Below are 15,849 nucleotides of genomic sequence, written 5' to 3' on the forward strand. Positions count from 1 at the left end.
TTACTCCCTATGTAGAGCACCTAGGGGCACAAAGGCAGGGTGGGTAGTAGGCACCCAGGGATGCCACCCACCCACCAAACCCCAAAGTAATCAGACACTTCTATTATTTTTAATGCATTTTTGAAGAGTTTTCCAATTTTTGCATTTCTCCCATAGGGAATAATGGGGATTTGAGGCAGCCCCATTCCCCCCTTTGGGGGGGATGCCAGGGCACCCCAATGTGGGTCTGGGGGCACAGTGGGTTGTACCACAACTCCCCCCAGGCAGCCCCAAGCCAGTGGGGTTCATGGTCCCCCCCAAAATTTTTCCAGTTACTGTCCTTTTAACAAGTCTATCTCTATCAGAGTAGTTTCTCTGGTGTGTGTTTGTGTGTGTGTGTGTGTGTGTGTGTGTGTGTGTGATCTTCATGGGGATTAATTGAGAGAACTCATACACAGCAAGTACAAACACAAATTGGATTCTTGGTGGCTGTATGCAACAACAAGCAACACAACACTCATCAACATATTTACACATCATCGACACAGTGCCACACTGACACAAACTGCCTAGTGTCTGTGTGTGTAACCATGGCCCTCCGAGTGCAACCAGGAGTTAGTTCAGCATTGGTTTATGCTAGTAGGAGGGGTGTATCCAGTTGCCAAGTTACAGCACTAGCAGGCACGCTGCGACATGGCAGGGCTAAAGGAGGAATGGGGAGGGGAGGGATGAGGAAAAGCTGTTGCCAGGCAGGTGACCAATCACTGGCCCAGCTCAACCTCCAGTGCAGCGTAGCCCAGCAGAGGGAGGTTAATGTTCAGGAAAACTAGCTGCTCAACCAAGCCAGTGACCAACCAAGACTGAGTGGGTGTTACCACATCACCAGCACATGAAAACACACGCTTGCTCTTGACGCTGGTTGGCGGGCAGGAGAGAAGGCATGCAGCAACGACTGCCAGGTCCAGGCAGACTTGGCGGTGTGTTGCCTGGAACTGTGCACCGTCCATCTCTGGGTTTTCCTCCATAGGCTCTTCCAAGTATTGGGCAATGCATTGTGCAACAATGGTGGGCCTGCTTAGGCCAAGCCTCTGCAAACCAAGCATGGCACCAAGGCACACCCGCTTAAACCACTGGGCTAATGTAGTGGGAAGGAACTGCCTGTTGTGTTTGTGCCGCAGCCTAGGATGCCACACCACCAGACTGGGAAGAAGAAGGGGTGGGAGCTGAAGGGCCACCCACACTACTGCTCCTGGGTGTGGGTCGTGCACACTCAGGGGGCACACCATCACCATCCTCCTGGTCTCTGCCGGTCCTAGTGACCTCCTCTTCCCTAACTCTCTCAATTAGGAGGTCCCTTCACTTCGGCAAGTCATCCACACAAACAATATTGCCCTTGATGTTCGGGTCACAGAGACATGACAGGACATACTCCTCCCTGTTGCCCAGCTCATCGGCCAACCTGATGACAACCCCAGCCCTCAGCCTTCCAGTCAGAGTACGCCCTTCTGGCATGTTCAGAGAAGTCTAGAGTTTACCCATCAGCTTCTCCAGGAGGAGAACCGCAGCCAGGACCTGGCTCAGAGGAGTGGTGTTGCCACACAAGCTCTTTGTGGGAAACAGGAAGGGCTCGAGTGCTGACATTGTCTCAGACATGAGCTTCCACTCTGCATGAGATAGGTCACACACACCCAAGGACCTGTTCCTTGCTAGGTCATTGAGGGCCACCTCCTGCTCCAGCAGGCACTGGAACAAGAGGAAGGTGGAGTTCCACCGGGTATCTACATCTGTGGGGATGAGATATTGTGGAAGTCCATGGACACGCTGCTGCTTGCGAAGCAGGCGCCAGCAATCTTGTGGGACTTCTCCACAAGCGCAGCCATGGCTGCAACAGCACCTACCATGGGGCAGCCGTGTTCCCTAGAAGCCTTCACCTCCTTGAGGCCAAGGGCATCCCTGACAGTCAGGTGCAGTGTGTGTACCATTCAGCAGATGTTCACACACTCCAACACTGACTCTACCGCTACCGTTACATTGGAGTCTTTGTCTATCACAATGAAGCCCCGGGAAAGGTGTGGGAACCTGCCTATCCACTCCTCAATTTGGCAGCCGAGTACGGCTGCCATGTCCTACTTGCTGTGCTTGACATCCAAGATCTCCACATGCAAGACGGCCCACCTGTGCCGAAATGCGGTGTGGGATGTGCTGAAGCCAGAGGCAGCACTGGAGGTCCCCTCTCTCTCCGGACCCCACCAGTGGGTTGTCAGGGCCAGGAAAGCAGCATGCATCCCACTCACACTGTTCCACATATCAGTGGTGAAATGTACCATGGTACCAGCCAGTGCTGTATGCAGCATGGCTGAAACAAGCTCCCTGTACCGCCTGAACAGGGAAGGGACCATGTTCCGGCTGAAATGGTCCTTGAGGGGATGGTGTAGTCGGGTGCTAGCAGCTGGAGTATCTGGCGGAAGCTGGAGTTCTCGACCACCTGAAAAGTCTGGTCGTCAGTGGCCATCATCTCTCCTATGAGGCGGGTGAGGAGACATGGGTCCACGTGATCAGGGTGTTTCTTGCTCGACGACTGCATCCATCGCTTGACTGGCAGCATGCCCTGCTTTATGGAAACTTGTGCACTGCCCTGGTCAGTGCTAAGCACACCCACCCCCTTCCACCTTGTGTGGAAGAAGAAGGGCCTGTCTTCACTGGAGGAATGGCTACCCCCTCCACCTCAGCAGCAGACCCTTCCCCCTCGGAGCCAGACTGCTAAGAACCAGTATTGGACTCTGCCATGACCTGGGCATCATCAGTGGGTCTGGAGGCACAGTGGGTTGTGCCAGAACTCCCTCTAGGCAGCCCGAAGCTGGTGGGGTTCATGGTTTTCCCTCCATGAATTTTTTGTTACTGTCCTTTTAAGTCTACATCAGTGTGGGAGGCACAGGGGGAGGGACAGACAATCAATTGACAATGGTGCACCTCCAATGTGGACAGAAAATAGCGCCATGAGTAGAAACACACAAGCTGCTGAGAACCTTCTGTGTGAAAGTTTCATTTCTCTTCTACATGCAATTCAATGTGGAAACATGCAAAAGTAAGCACACACGAAAAAGCCTTGCATTGGAAGGGGCCCACAGTCTACTAATAAGCAGTCTGTTTTGTTAGCCTGAAGTAAAGCAAGTAGGAGTTTTGTTTAGATACAGAAAGTTCTTCCACTTGGCCAACACATACTGCACACAGAGCACCAGAAGGCCCTGGGCATTTGTTGGTTCCTTTCACCCATGTATGCACCCTTTATAATGAGAGGTATAGGTAGGGTTGCCATATTCGAGCTTCCCAAATCTGAGTCACCTAATTTGCATATTATGCAAATTATGTGGCAACCAGTTTGCATTTTATTTATTTTATTATTTGACAGATTTGTATACTTTCCCCTCCTTCTCTGCCCTCCCATGTGATCGGTTCTAGAGTAAAATCCGGGCAATCCGGGCAGCACATTCGAAATCTGTGAAATCTGCAGCCGGGTAGAGGAGACAAAATCCAGGGGCTACCCCAAATTCCGGGGGACATGGCAACCCTAGGTGTAGGCAGAACCACCCCCAGCAAGTCCTGGGATTCCTGGGTATCACTGACAGATGCAACCAGTGCAACTGTCTGGACAGTCAGCAGGGACAACAGGAGGGGCATTCTTAGGTGGCAAAGTCCAAGTGCAGTGGAAGGGCTGAGTCTAGTCAGAACTGCAGTCCATGTACCCCAAAGCCTGGCTGAACCCTGATTGCCTCCACATGTGTCTTATTGTGCCTTCCCAGGTGATCTACCAGTTCCTCTCTATTGGCCAGCCGAAGATCAGGTTTGTGCCTCCACCTCCTAGGAAATACAACAGGAGCCAGATGCCTTCTATGGAGGCCATTGAACTGCAGAAGCTGCTCCAACTACTGGAGTGGCCAGTTCCACCAGAGGATTCTGTGCCCTTCGCTTCCTCTACAAGCCCAGAGAAGAGCTTTTACCAGCTCTTTCAGTCCTGGCACAACTACACAGTTGGAGAAACACTGCTGGTGCGGCTGGAGGCCCATGACCATAGTGGGCAGGTCAAGCGCTATGGTGGGGACTTTTTCAGGGCCAAAGTGCACTCCCCAGAGTTGAAGGCGGGTGCAGCTGGGAGGGTACAGGACCACCACAATGGCACCTACACTCTGGCTTTCCCCCTTCTGTGGGCTGGTGCAGTGCAGGTGTCTGTGCGCCTTATCCACTCCAGTGAAGCTGTAGCCATCCTTAAACGCACCCGCCACTCCAAGCCCTCCACAGTATCCTTCTTCAGCTACTTTGGGGGTCCAAGCCAGTCGGACAAAGAAGAGAAGACTGAATGCAATGTGCACCCGAGCCCAGGTCCAACCTGCCAGTACACAGATCCTGGGACTGGGGAACACTGGTTCTGTTCTCAGCCCCAGCACCACCCTTGCAGTGCCCTCACGCATCACTCAGCTGGCCACTACAAGCAAGTGCTCACTCCAGAGGAGAGCGTCTTCCTTGGTGGGTGCGTGCTTTGGAGCTGGGCAGAGGGGCACTCTGATGATACGTCTCCATCAATCATTTAGGGGAGCCAGAGGAATTCTGGAAGGGCCTTCCGAAGTGAGGGTGGTGTCGTCGTCCCCGGTGTGGGTGTGGTGAGTGGCGTTATGGGTCTGTGGCACCACTTTTCCTTCCTTCCTACACACGTGTTCCATTTCACCCAGTGGCACCTGGTGCTTCCTGGGACTGAGTGGTGGGGGTGTGAGGCACAGCAGGTGATGGGTGGAGCCATAGGTAGTGAGGGGTACAGCCAATTGTGGGTAGCTGTGGGGGTAGAGCCAGGATGAGGTGGGTGCCTTAGGAATAACTGGCAATGTGTGGATTTGTATCTAACGAATGGGATCAAGATACAAAAATACAAGCTCATACATAAGCCACATATCTCATTAGCAGAGATACAGAGAAACACAGAAAATATCAGTTGCTTTATAGTGCTTACCAGGACTACAGTAGTGTATAGATTTGTATCTAACATGGCAGGATCAAAACACAAGGGCGCGCACACAGACACATGAAAAGAACTGTACAAGCCAAAAATAAAGCACAAACAAAAGGCTCCTTCTGTGTAAAGTAAATCCAATCTGAAGTCACCAGGGCAGCTCTGGTTGCCTGATTATTTCAAAAATGAATAATAATAATAATAATAATAATAATAATAATAATAATAATAATAAACAAACAAACAAACAAACAAACAAACAGGAAGAAATAACTCTGAGCCAGAGTGCTACAATGGTTAGTGTGCTGGACCAGACTGGGGAAATCCATGTTCACATCCCCATTCAGCCATGAAACTCACTGGGTGACTCTGGGACAATCACTGATCTCTCAGAATAATCTTCCTCATAGGACTGTTGGGAGGATAAATGTAATCATGTTCACCATTTCTGGGCTGCTTGGAGGAAGCACAAACTATATGTGTAAAAGTAAATAAATCTATATAAGCCACAGGTAAAGCAGAGACCAGTTACAAAAGTGGAGAGCAAATGCATTCTTAAGTTACGAGGGCAGTTCTGCCTGCCTATTTCAAAAATGTATACATAAACAATAGAAAAGTCACAGGTTTTTCAATAATGAATGCTACAGCTATCTCTTGTAACTTAGGGGACTCCATGGGAAACAAAGATGTATGGGGGCACCCCACTTCCCTTCTCCATGCCTGCTGAAGTCTGGGTGTCCATCCTAGCAAGCAAAGAATGTTTCTTATAGATATCACTTGCTTAATCCTTCCCCAATGAGTCATTGGACACAATTCAGAGAAAAACCTGGTAAGCTCTCTGCACAGCAAATGGATTTTCAAAATTATTTTCCTTCCCACGGAATCCATTCCTTTTCTACATACACCACATCCACATGGAAAGCCACTTCAACAATTATTTGAAAAGCAGTTTGGACTCAGAAATCTACGCATATGCTTTAAAAGAACTTTGTGGCTTCTTATGCCACTTTCTACAAACACAAAGAAACTGGCAAAAGATCAGACTTACCAACAACCAGCCCCCCCAACCAGCCTGCTCTCTTAAAAAATGGTGATTGGATTATTCTTAGTAGCTAAAATAAAAAGAATTCCCCACCCTCTGGACACTGATTGGCTGCCTGATGAGTCAATCAGCCTAGTCCTTCTTTGACTGGTTTAAAGGGCAGTCCTAGGACCACCGACTTTACAAAAACAGAAGTGAGCAGTATAACACACACAAACACACACACACACACACACACACACATATCTACACATAGAAGGAAGATATACATGAATATTTTAAAAATAAAGTTGGTGCTACTTTATCCATATAAATACCTGAGAATCATTGAAAAATACTTTTTTCAAAAAGGACATTTGCTGAAAGGTTATTAATGTGCAGGACAACACTAAATATACAGTCATCCCTCACCAACCGTGAGGGTTCCATTCCCAGAAAACCTCACAGTTGGTGAATTTGCAGTTGGAGAGCCATATAAATAAATTAATTAAGTATTATATTGTAGTTATCCCTGATCTTTCATATTATTCTAGTCACTTTTTGGATAAGGTTTATTCCCTGTTTTTTTTAAAGGTTTTTAACCAATGTCTCCTGAATCAAAGTCTGATACTAGCTATTGATTTAGCTGCATCGGCCTCCCCAGCCTAAAAATCTTCATTCAGCGTACAAAGAAGCAACTGCCTCCAGCCAAGGAGCCAAGCCACGTGCTGTGGGAGGAAGACATTCAGTTTCCTCCAGAGAACGGAGCATATTCCATCCTGTAGGCTTTGCCATCCCCAAGGCTGAGAATATAAGGAAAACAAAAGAACCAAGTAAAATGGAACACCTCATCTGGTTTCTGCATCCATTGTCATCTTAACCCAGAGTCCCAGATTGCATAGACAGGAGGAGGCCCTGCCCCCTTGTGTATTCTGGACAATCAAAAAAAGGGTCATTCCTGTGCCATCATGCTTAGAGAATGTGGAATTGGGGGAGCCAGGAACCAATAGGGCCAAGGAGGTGGTGTGAGCAGCTCCATCTGACCCAGCAGAAGGAGACCTTTTAGTCAACTCCAGTCTGACCCTGACTGGTGTAAAATGGGCAAGCTGGAAAAGCAATTGTGCCAGAATTAAAATCCAGAGAGCCCGTAGCAGTGAGAAACAGCAACAGTGATGAACAGCTGCAGCGCTTTTGTAGGCAGGAATCAGCTGCTGCTTTGGGCGTGCTGAGAGGACTACACTACATGCAGTCATAGTTGCTCCAGCGGAGTCAATGACTGTAATGTGGTCGAGAGAAGATCTGTACTGGATGAACCAGGAAAACCCAGTGAGCAAGAAAACACCTTGGTCAAAAGTGCCATGATGCTTCCAGGCATTTCCAGGATGTCAGTATTGCCAGCAATTCACTTACAAGTCACACCTTGGGTTTCTGGGATTCATCAAGGGCATGGCAAGCAGGGCCACTGCTACTAACCTCTTTCTGTGTGTATTCAGGGCTGTCACAGACCGGGCTGTTCCAGGAAAGGTGCCCATCATCCAGGTGCTGCCTGCCCCCCAGCTGGATGCAGGTGAGGACAGTGCAGGTGAAGGGAAGTGGCAATAGTGGGGGGGGGAGGGGAGTTTTGGAAAAGTTGCTGATAGACATTGTGTCTCTCTTGCTTGTGTCCCTGCAGTGACATCCCCACCACCTCCTCCATGCCGTCCAGGCCTGGCCCCCATCAGCCCATCCGGCTTCTACTATAAAGATGTGTGGATGCCCCTGGGCTGCTCCAGCCGCACTTTCCCGAAAGCCAACTTGGCACTGGGCTGCCTGTGGGGCAAGATTGTCCACATGTTTGGAGATTCCACCTTGTGCCAGTGGTGGGAGTTCTTGGTGGACTTCATCCCTTGTAAGTCACTGGCTGGGTACAGAGAGGTTGTCCGGCTTGTGGGGCAGAGTGAGCAGTGGGTAAAAGGGCTTTGCATGCAGGAATTTGAGATGATTGGTGTTGGCAGGTATGAATGGGCTATGGATAATATACCAGATGGAAGCACATGGATGGAGCTAAATTCTGGCGAGGGGAGATGATGGTATCGGGGGAACATAGGAAGCTGCCATATACTGAGTCAGACCATTGGTCTATCTAGCTTAGTATTGTCTTCACAGACTGTTAGTGGCTTCTCCAAAGTTGCAGGCAGGAATCTCTCTCAGCCCTATCTTGGAGAAGCCAGGGAGGGAACTTGGAACCTTCTGCTCTTCCCAGAGTGGCTCCATCCCCTCAGGGGAATATCTTACAGTGCTCACAGGTGGTGTCCCATTCAAATGCAACCAGGGCAGACCCTGCTTAGCTAATGGGACATCATGCTTGCTACCACAAGACCTGCTCTCCCTGGTCATTTCTGTACAGCAAGGTGGGTGCTCATTTCTGTGCAGCAAGGTGGGTGCCGAAGATGGTGAGTATAAGAGTTGGGGTTAGAAGGAGAGTGAACACGATAGCTCAAATGCTGGATATGTGTAAAGGAGGACCAGTGGACTAGTGGTGGCGCAGTGGTAAAACTGCTGCCCTGTAACCAGAAGGTTACAAGTTCGATCCTGACCAAGGGGCTCAAGGTTGACTCAGCCTTCCATCCTTCCGAGGTCGGTAAAATGAGTACCCAGAATGTTGGGGGCAATATGCTAAATCATTGTAAACCGCTTAGAGAGCTTCCAGCTATAGAGTGGTATATAAATGTAAGTGCTAAATGTAAGTGCTATTGCTAGTGACAGGGGCCTCTGATAAGCAGATGGCTACGTGCATAGGGACAGAACTGCCATTTGAGGCTCAAATCCCACATGGTCATTCTCTCCGAGCCCTGTGGTTTCTTTCTCTCCACAGCACTCAAGCGCATAGATCTCCATGTGTCATATAAGTCAGGTCCACTGCTGGCTGTAGAGCCTGCACAGGGCCTGGTGCTGGGATGGCGCGCCCATGGCCTTCCTCTGCGTACTGAAAAGACCAAGATGGCAGACCTGCATTACTTGGCCAATGAGCTGGATGCACTTGGTGGTGGCCCCGACGTGGTCGTGGTCTTCACACTCTGGGCCCACTTCACCACCTTCCCAGTGGAGTACTATGTGCAGCGGCTGCGCAGGGTTCGGCAGGCTGTGGTGCAGCTCCTGAGCCGTGGTCCCCGCACCACGGTCGTCATCAAGACAGCGAACACAGGATACAAGACTATCTATGGCAGCGACTGGCTCTCCATGCAGCTGGACAGCATCCTTCGTGCCATGTTTGCTGATGTGCCAGTGGTTATGGTCGATGCCTGGGCCATGACCTCCTGCCACTACCTGCCTGACAACATCCATCCTGGCAAAGTGATAGTGCAGAATGAGATCAACGCCTTCCTCTCTTTCATCTGCCCAGGAAGCTGACCAAAAGGGAAGGCACTGTGGCTAATAGTTGGTGGTGAAGGAAATATGTGTTTGAAAACTGGCTTTCTTTGTAAAGCAAGTGGAGAGTTCTGCAGCCTGAAGCAGGAATCTTTAGAGACCGTTCAGAAAGTGTGAAGCTGCTTTGTCCCCTGCTTACAAATCTGACATAGCTCTTTGTGATGCCTTCCTCATTAAAGAAAAGTAGGGATATGCACAAAACGGATTTTGCTTTCCATCCTGAGCTCAGAATGGAACACAACATTTCCAGATCGATCCATTGGAACAACCAACTGAGCCAGTTGTTCTGACAGAATGAGCCCATTCCAACTCAAAACGTTCTGAGAGCCATTTTTAAATCCAAAATGTCTCTCTTCTTGACTCTGTGCACGTGCAGCGGCCATTTGTGTGGTGGTGCAGACTATGCAAACGGCTGTCATCCATATGCAGAGGCCAGAATAATGCCGTTTTGGATTTTAAAATGACTCTTGGAACATTCCTAGTCAGATCAGGTTCATTTCATTTCCAGCTTGGAACAGGCCCTTCATTTGAAAGGCATTCTGTTCCAAGCTCAGAACATGCAAAACAGCCTGTTTCAAGTCAAAACGTTCCTCCCATGGAGCTTGCTTTATATCCCTAGGAAGAAGCTATATATGCCGTGGGAGGTGTCAAACTCTGAAACAATCTGTTATGGGGCTGGATGCAATAAGAATGGCTAACATGGATAGCTACCAAAAAAGTATATTATTTTATGACTGTTTTAGAAGCTGAAGCTGTTGCTTATATAGCTTCTGTTGTCTGAGTCTTAGGTGAGATTGGTCTACAATGTGTCTAGATATATCTGGAGGTGAGAAGACAGTGGATATGTCCATTGAATATAGAGTGGCTATTTGGATGGTGGTGGGAAGTAGAAGAGGTAACGTTGGCAGGTCAGCAGGCAAGGGAAATCAGAATTCTAATAGCCATTTCCCCTTCTGGCTGTTTGTAAGCTCTTTGACCTTGGGAAGCAAAGTCAACTAACCACAGCACCTCACCTGTTAGAGGTTGTTGATTTTTACCCACAATAGGTAAAACAGCAGAGCACTAAGGAATGAGCACACACTCCAGGTACAGAGTAGGTAGCAGAGGATGGTTCGGACATTGCAGCTATTTAAAGAAAACACATGAAGATCCTTGTATGACTAAACAGTAAATATTTATTGGTTAAATACACTTAGATAGGAAAGACCTATCTCTAATCTAAAGGACTACATAGTGGATAGGTAAGGAGAGAGAGAGAGAGATGTTTCCATCTGCTCTCTAGGAGGAAAGGAAGGATTGTGACTCAGCACAGGAAGTGCTGCAGAGTCAGTTCAGGGGTCATAGAGTAGGGACAGATAGGGAGACCCTAACTCACTGTCTCTACTCCCAATGCCCCAGTGGTCATTAGGACAGTTGGCGCAAAAGGTCGATGCACTGGAAGTTCATCTCCAACATCACCTTGCTCCTTTGTAATGCCAGGTTGGTCCACAATAAACCTGAAATAATCTGTGATCTAATTACAGATGGAGGGGCTGACCTGGTATGTATTACAGAGACCTGGTGGGTGGGGGGAGGCTGATGACCTAGTCTGGTCCCAGCTTGTCCCTCCAGGGTCCTCTGATGATGAGCAAGTGAGAGGATATTGGCAGGGAGGTGGAGTGGCTGTGGTCTATATAAATAATATCTCCCCTACCGGGAGATCAAGTCAGATGTCCACAGAAGTGCTCTCAGGAACGGGCCGTGGGGATCTGGCCTGGTCCTCCACCCCCTGGCGATGGGCCTCCAAACGCTTCCCCCTCGATAGGTAGGGCCAGGGGCGTAGCTAGTGGAGAGGGGACCTGTGTTCATCCCTCTCTCGGGCGGCCCCCCCAGAGTGAGGGAGACAATGAAGAAAATAGGGAAGGATGGAGCTGGGGGCCCAAATTCTTTGAACCCTTTTGTTCAATTATAGCTACGCCCCTGGGTAGGGCTGCCGGCAGTGGCCAACTGTGAAGGCTGCCGCTGCTGCAGTAGTATGTGGACAGCCTGAGGCCGGGAAGGGGCCTCAGTGGGGATGAGACCACACCTCTGCTAGCAGCTCTGCTGTGTATGTGCTCCACTCCGCCAGCCCTGTGGGCAGGGCAGGGGCCTCAGTGCAGCGGAGATCCTGGCTGCTGCTTAGGGGCTCCAGCCCCTCTCTCTGCCTGCCTCATGCAGCCAACCACGTGACACAGGAATGCTGCTGCAGGTGCTATGACCACGGAGGGAGCAGGAGCAGTGGCGACGCCAGCAGGGCAATGAGCGAGTGTGTTGAAGAGCGGCTAGAGAGCTGGGGAAGGAGCCAACCGTCAAGGGCACAGGCACTCTCGGCTCTCCACTAAAGCAGGGCACTGGGCAGCTGCCTCCACACTCGAGTGAGCAACACAACAGCCCAACAACCGGCTGAGTCGGTCATTAAACTAGTAACTGTCTACGAGTTCTACTGTCTCCTTTCTATTATGCTGTGAGCGCTGGGTTGGTATCTTGGGTGGTGGTGGTGGGGGGAAAGAGATGGGTTGGGGTCTTGGGTGGGTGGGGAGAGAGGGCTGGTTTGGCTGCCTGTGTCGCTGCCTGAGGATTGGCGTCTTGGGTGCCCACCCTTACAGCCATGCAGGGATAAGCAAGCCCGCTCCACAATCTGCCACCCCAGCCGCCACCCCAGCACCACCAGCTGCTGCCTCCACTGCCCCTGTCCCAGCACTAACAGGGCACACACATGTTGCCCCGTGTGGCCATTTCCACTTCTCCAGATCTTCTTGCCAGGGAAGTACCTAGTTGCACCCAGGTCCTAGGGTGACAGCATGCCTCCCCTTCTGTGCCCATCCCTACAGGCCACTGCTCCCCAAGAACAGGGCAGGGTGGTGGGGGGGACGGTTCTGAGGAAACCCCCACCCTCTCATCCCTCACTACTTAGTCTTGCTGATGTATCGGGGTACCCTTGACCCCAATAGGGGAGGTTTGTTCCTGAGCGGACGGAGCCCAATAATCAGCCCAGACGAGAGGACTTAAGATCAAGATTTTATTTGCCCTTAAGTCGCAAAGGTGCTGCTTGGCTCGCGTTCAAAGCAGGACAAAGACTTGATACAAGAAGCAGCACATTTATACACCAAAGCATTCTTAAGAAAACGGTTACAGAAAGTTACAGAAAAAGAAACAGTTATTATTATTATTATTATTATTTTACATTTATATCCCGCTCTTCCTCCAAGGAGCCCGTACTACATACTTGAGTTTCTCTTTCACAACAACCCTGTGAAGTAGGTTAGGCTGAGAGGGAAGTGAGTAGCCCAGAGTCACCCAGCAAGTCTCATGGCTGAATGGGGATTTGAATTCGGGTCTCCCCGGTCCTAGTCCAGCACTCTAACCACTACACCACGCTGGCTCATAACTCAAGTTAGTTCCCCTTTCATCTGGAAATGGGTCTGGCATTAGGTCATAAATCAGTTGTGCAAGCATTAGACCATCTGGTCTTTCTCTTGCCCCCTCAGCAGTTGCGGTTCTCATGCTAAATATGAATCCTGCTAACCGTGGGAAACCTAACTGCCAGGGGTGAGAATTATTTCAGCATAAGCAATTTCTTATTACAAACTCTAACAAAATGGTGAAGCTTATGTCAAGCAGTTAACTTTTGTATTCAACTTATATTTGCCATACAACATTGCCAGCGCTCCTTAGGTTAGATGCCCCAGAGGAGGAGATTGCCAATGAGCGGGCACATCTGAACCACACCTTGCATTTCCTTGTTTTTAGAGCACTCGTTATAGATCTCCCACATCCACACAAGTTTGCAAACCCTGAAACTACAAGCTTTCAAGACCGCACAGAGCTCACATAGCAATGCCCACCCCCATTACTTTGAAACACCCAAAGTTTGCCGTTCTCTGCTCCAAGGTTTTCAAAGAGGATGTTGTCTTTATGCTGCTTCGAATAAAACACTTCTCTGCTCTTAAGCCTTGTTCACTTTTGTCACTCAGCCCATAAATCTACAGCCAGCAGCCTAAGGGAAAGGTGGTTCCTGTCCATGCTGATAAGGAGGGGAAACTGCACTAAACGAACAGGGCGGGGTGTGTGTGCGGCATGCCTATGGCAGCATGCAAAGTCTTTAAGGATGCGTCTGAAGTTATCCTAGTAGGAGCAGGGACCCACCAAAACAGTTCTTAAGGGTTTCTAAGGGAAACAGAAAAGGGAGGGACACCATGAAATAAAAAGGAAAAGGAAATATCATGTTGTCAAGTTGGTGTCGACTCCTGGCGACCGCAGAGCCATGTGGTTTTCTTGGGAGAATACATTGCCATTTACCATTGCCTCCTCCCATGCAGTATGAGATGATGCCTTTTAGCACCTTCCTATATCGCTGCTGCCTGATATAGGAGTTTCCCATATTCTGGGAAACACACCAGCGGGGATTCAAACCAACAGCCTCCTGTTCTCTAGGAAAGTCACTTCCATGCTGAGGCAATGCCTCCCTTTTATCTGTAAAGGTTGAAGAGGCTCCCCTGCCAAGAAGAGAATCCAAGGTCCATGGAATTTGGTGCATGAGGGAGAGAGGAGGCCCCCACACAGCCAGGAACAAAAGGGTTTGAGTCCTCAAGCAACCAAGGAGGGTGCTCTGGAAGGGGGCCAAAATTGGGCCATGCCCATGCACCTTATGGCCATGAAGCCCCCTATCTCCAGAGATTGCGCCCGTGTCAAGCGGGAGAGGTTGAATCGACTGAACATGTTTTGCTGAATTGTTGTTTTTATAAGGATCTAAGAGAAGAATTAATTCCCCCCTTTTAAGAGACCATAGATGGACCTCAGGACGGGAGAGAATGGCGCTTTTACTCGCAGACTCGGATGATTTCATCTTGGCAAGAGTTGCCCCAAGTTTTTTTGCATTGCAAGCAAACTTCGCATAAGATGTGTAGAGAGGGTAGATGTGGGCATAGCACATTAGGAGGGTGAACAGATTTTATCTATTTGAAGCTCTCCTGTGTATGATACTATAGCTTTTATTGTATTGTCTCTATCGTAGTTTTTTTTTAAATACAACTGACATGATGAGATGTATCGTTCTCTGTGTGGTTTTGTTGCAATGAGACGCCGTTGGCTGTAATAAAGTTGTTGTTGTTGTTGTTGTGGCCATGAAGCTGCAAGGAGGGTGTGCCGAGCCATGAGTCAGCTGTCCAAACAGTGCCGCAGGCAGGGCACAAAGAATGGATGCCCCCTCCCTCCCGCCATCCCTGGAACATTGCCCCTTTGTTCCTGATGCTGTGCGAGTTAGGTGAGCAGGCATTCCTCCACCACCACCCTTCCGGATGCCCCGAATGGGTGGCATGCGCAAATCAAGCTCCCACGAGGGCATGCACCATCACATGTCATCCCTTGCAACTAGAGAGGAAAACTGCCATGGCAGGCACAGCACCCAGCACTGTGGTCCACACCACTATGCAGATGATGATGATTATTATTTTTATATTTATATCCCGCTCTTCCTCCAAGGAGCCCAGAGTGGTGCACTACATACTTGAGTTTCTCTTCCACAACAACCCTGTGAAGTAGGTTAGGCGGAGAGAGGCGTGACTGGCCCAGAGTCACCCAGCTAGTTTCATGGCTGAGTGGGGATTTGAACTCGGGTCTCCCCGCTCCTAGTCCAGCACTCTAACCACTACACCACGCTGGCCTCAGGACCATCCATGGAGGAGGAAGCAATACACAGAGGCCAGCAGAGGAGAGGCTTTCTGTGGGTTCTGGGGCACTTGGGGTTTCGGGGTGCAGTTGCTGCCCATGTGGCGGCTATGTTGCAGCTCACAAGGCCGGGCCTAGCTTTTGCTAAAAATATATATATTTGGGAGTGTATTGTGCATTATTGGGTGTGTGCGTTATTTTTGTGTAACCATGTCTTCTGTGCCAAGCCTATACTGCATTCTTGATGTGAATGATACATAGTACTATATAGAGTTTATTTATTTATTTATTTATTTATTTATTTATTTATTTATTTATTTATTTATTTATTAGAGACATTTAATATACCGCCCACTCTGAAGACTCTGGGTGGTATACAACAGCTGGCAAACAGGCAACAATTAAAAAATTACATTACATTAATAATTAAAAATTATTAAAGAACTAAAGTAACACCAAAAGAGTTAGCTCTCCTATTAGGCATGATAGGGTTAATAGAGGATTGTAGGATGAAATTAGGTTTGGAGCAGAACCACAGGCCTCTAACTGTGCTCAGAAGCAGCCAAGCATCACCATGAGACTGCACTTAGCATCTAATCAACAAGTGAGACAAACATCTGTTATTTTCCGTCTTTCTGGATTGGCCGACAAGACGACAACCTCAATCAACTGTGACAGAAGTTGGGAGGAAGAGGGCCAGGGCCAGGGCTAGTCTGCTCTGGCAAGATCAACATACTTGTTTTAGAAACCTTGAACC

General features: G+C 49.2%; 1 protein-coding gene across 1 annotated transcript in view; it reads left to right on the top strand.

Moving 5' to 3' along the window:
- Positions 1 to 11,852, top strand: part of LOC128347378 (NXPE family member 3-like) — a 52,686-nt gene extending 40,834 nt beyond the window's left edge. The window contains exons 4-7 of the mRNA XM_053301898.1: positions 3,780 to 4,504; positions 7,493 to 7,566; positions 7,672 to 7,887; positions 8,854 to 11,852. Coding sequence (XP_053157873.1) covers positions 3,780 to 4,504; positions 7,493 to 7,566; positions 7,672 to 7,887; positions 8,854 to 9,389 — 1,551 coding nt within the window. The 3' untranslated portion in view covers positions 9,390 to 11,852. The remainder of the gene's footprint in view (positions 1 to 3,779; positions 4,505 to 7,492; positions 7,567 to 7,671; positions 7,888 to 8,853) is intronic.
- The last annotated feature ends 3,997 nt before the right edge of the window (positions 11,853 to 15,849 follow it).

The sequence above is a fragment of the Hemicordylus capensis genome, chromosome 2, assembly GCF_027244095.1.
Source record: "Hemicordylus capensis ecotype Gifberg chromosome 2, rHemCap1.1.pri, whole genome shotgun sequence".
Classification (NCBI taxonomy): Eukaryota; Metazoa; Chordata; class Lepidosauria; order Squamata; family Cordylidae; genus Hemicordylus; species Hemicordylus capensis.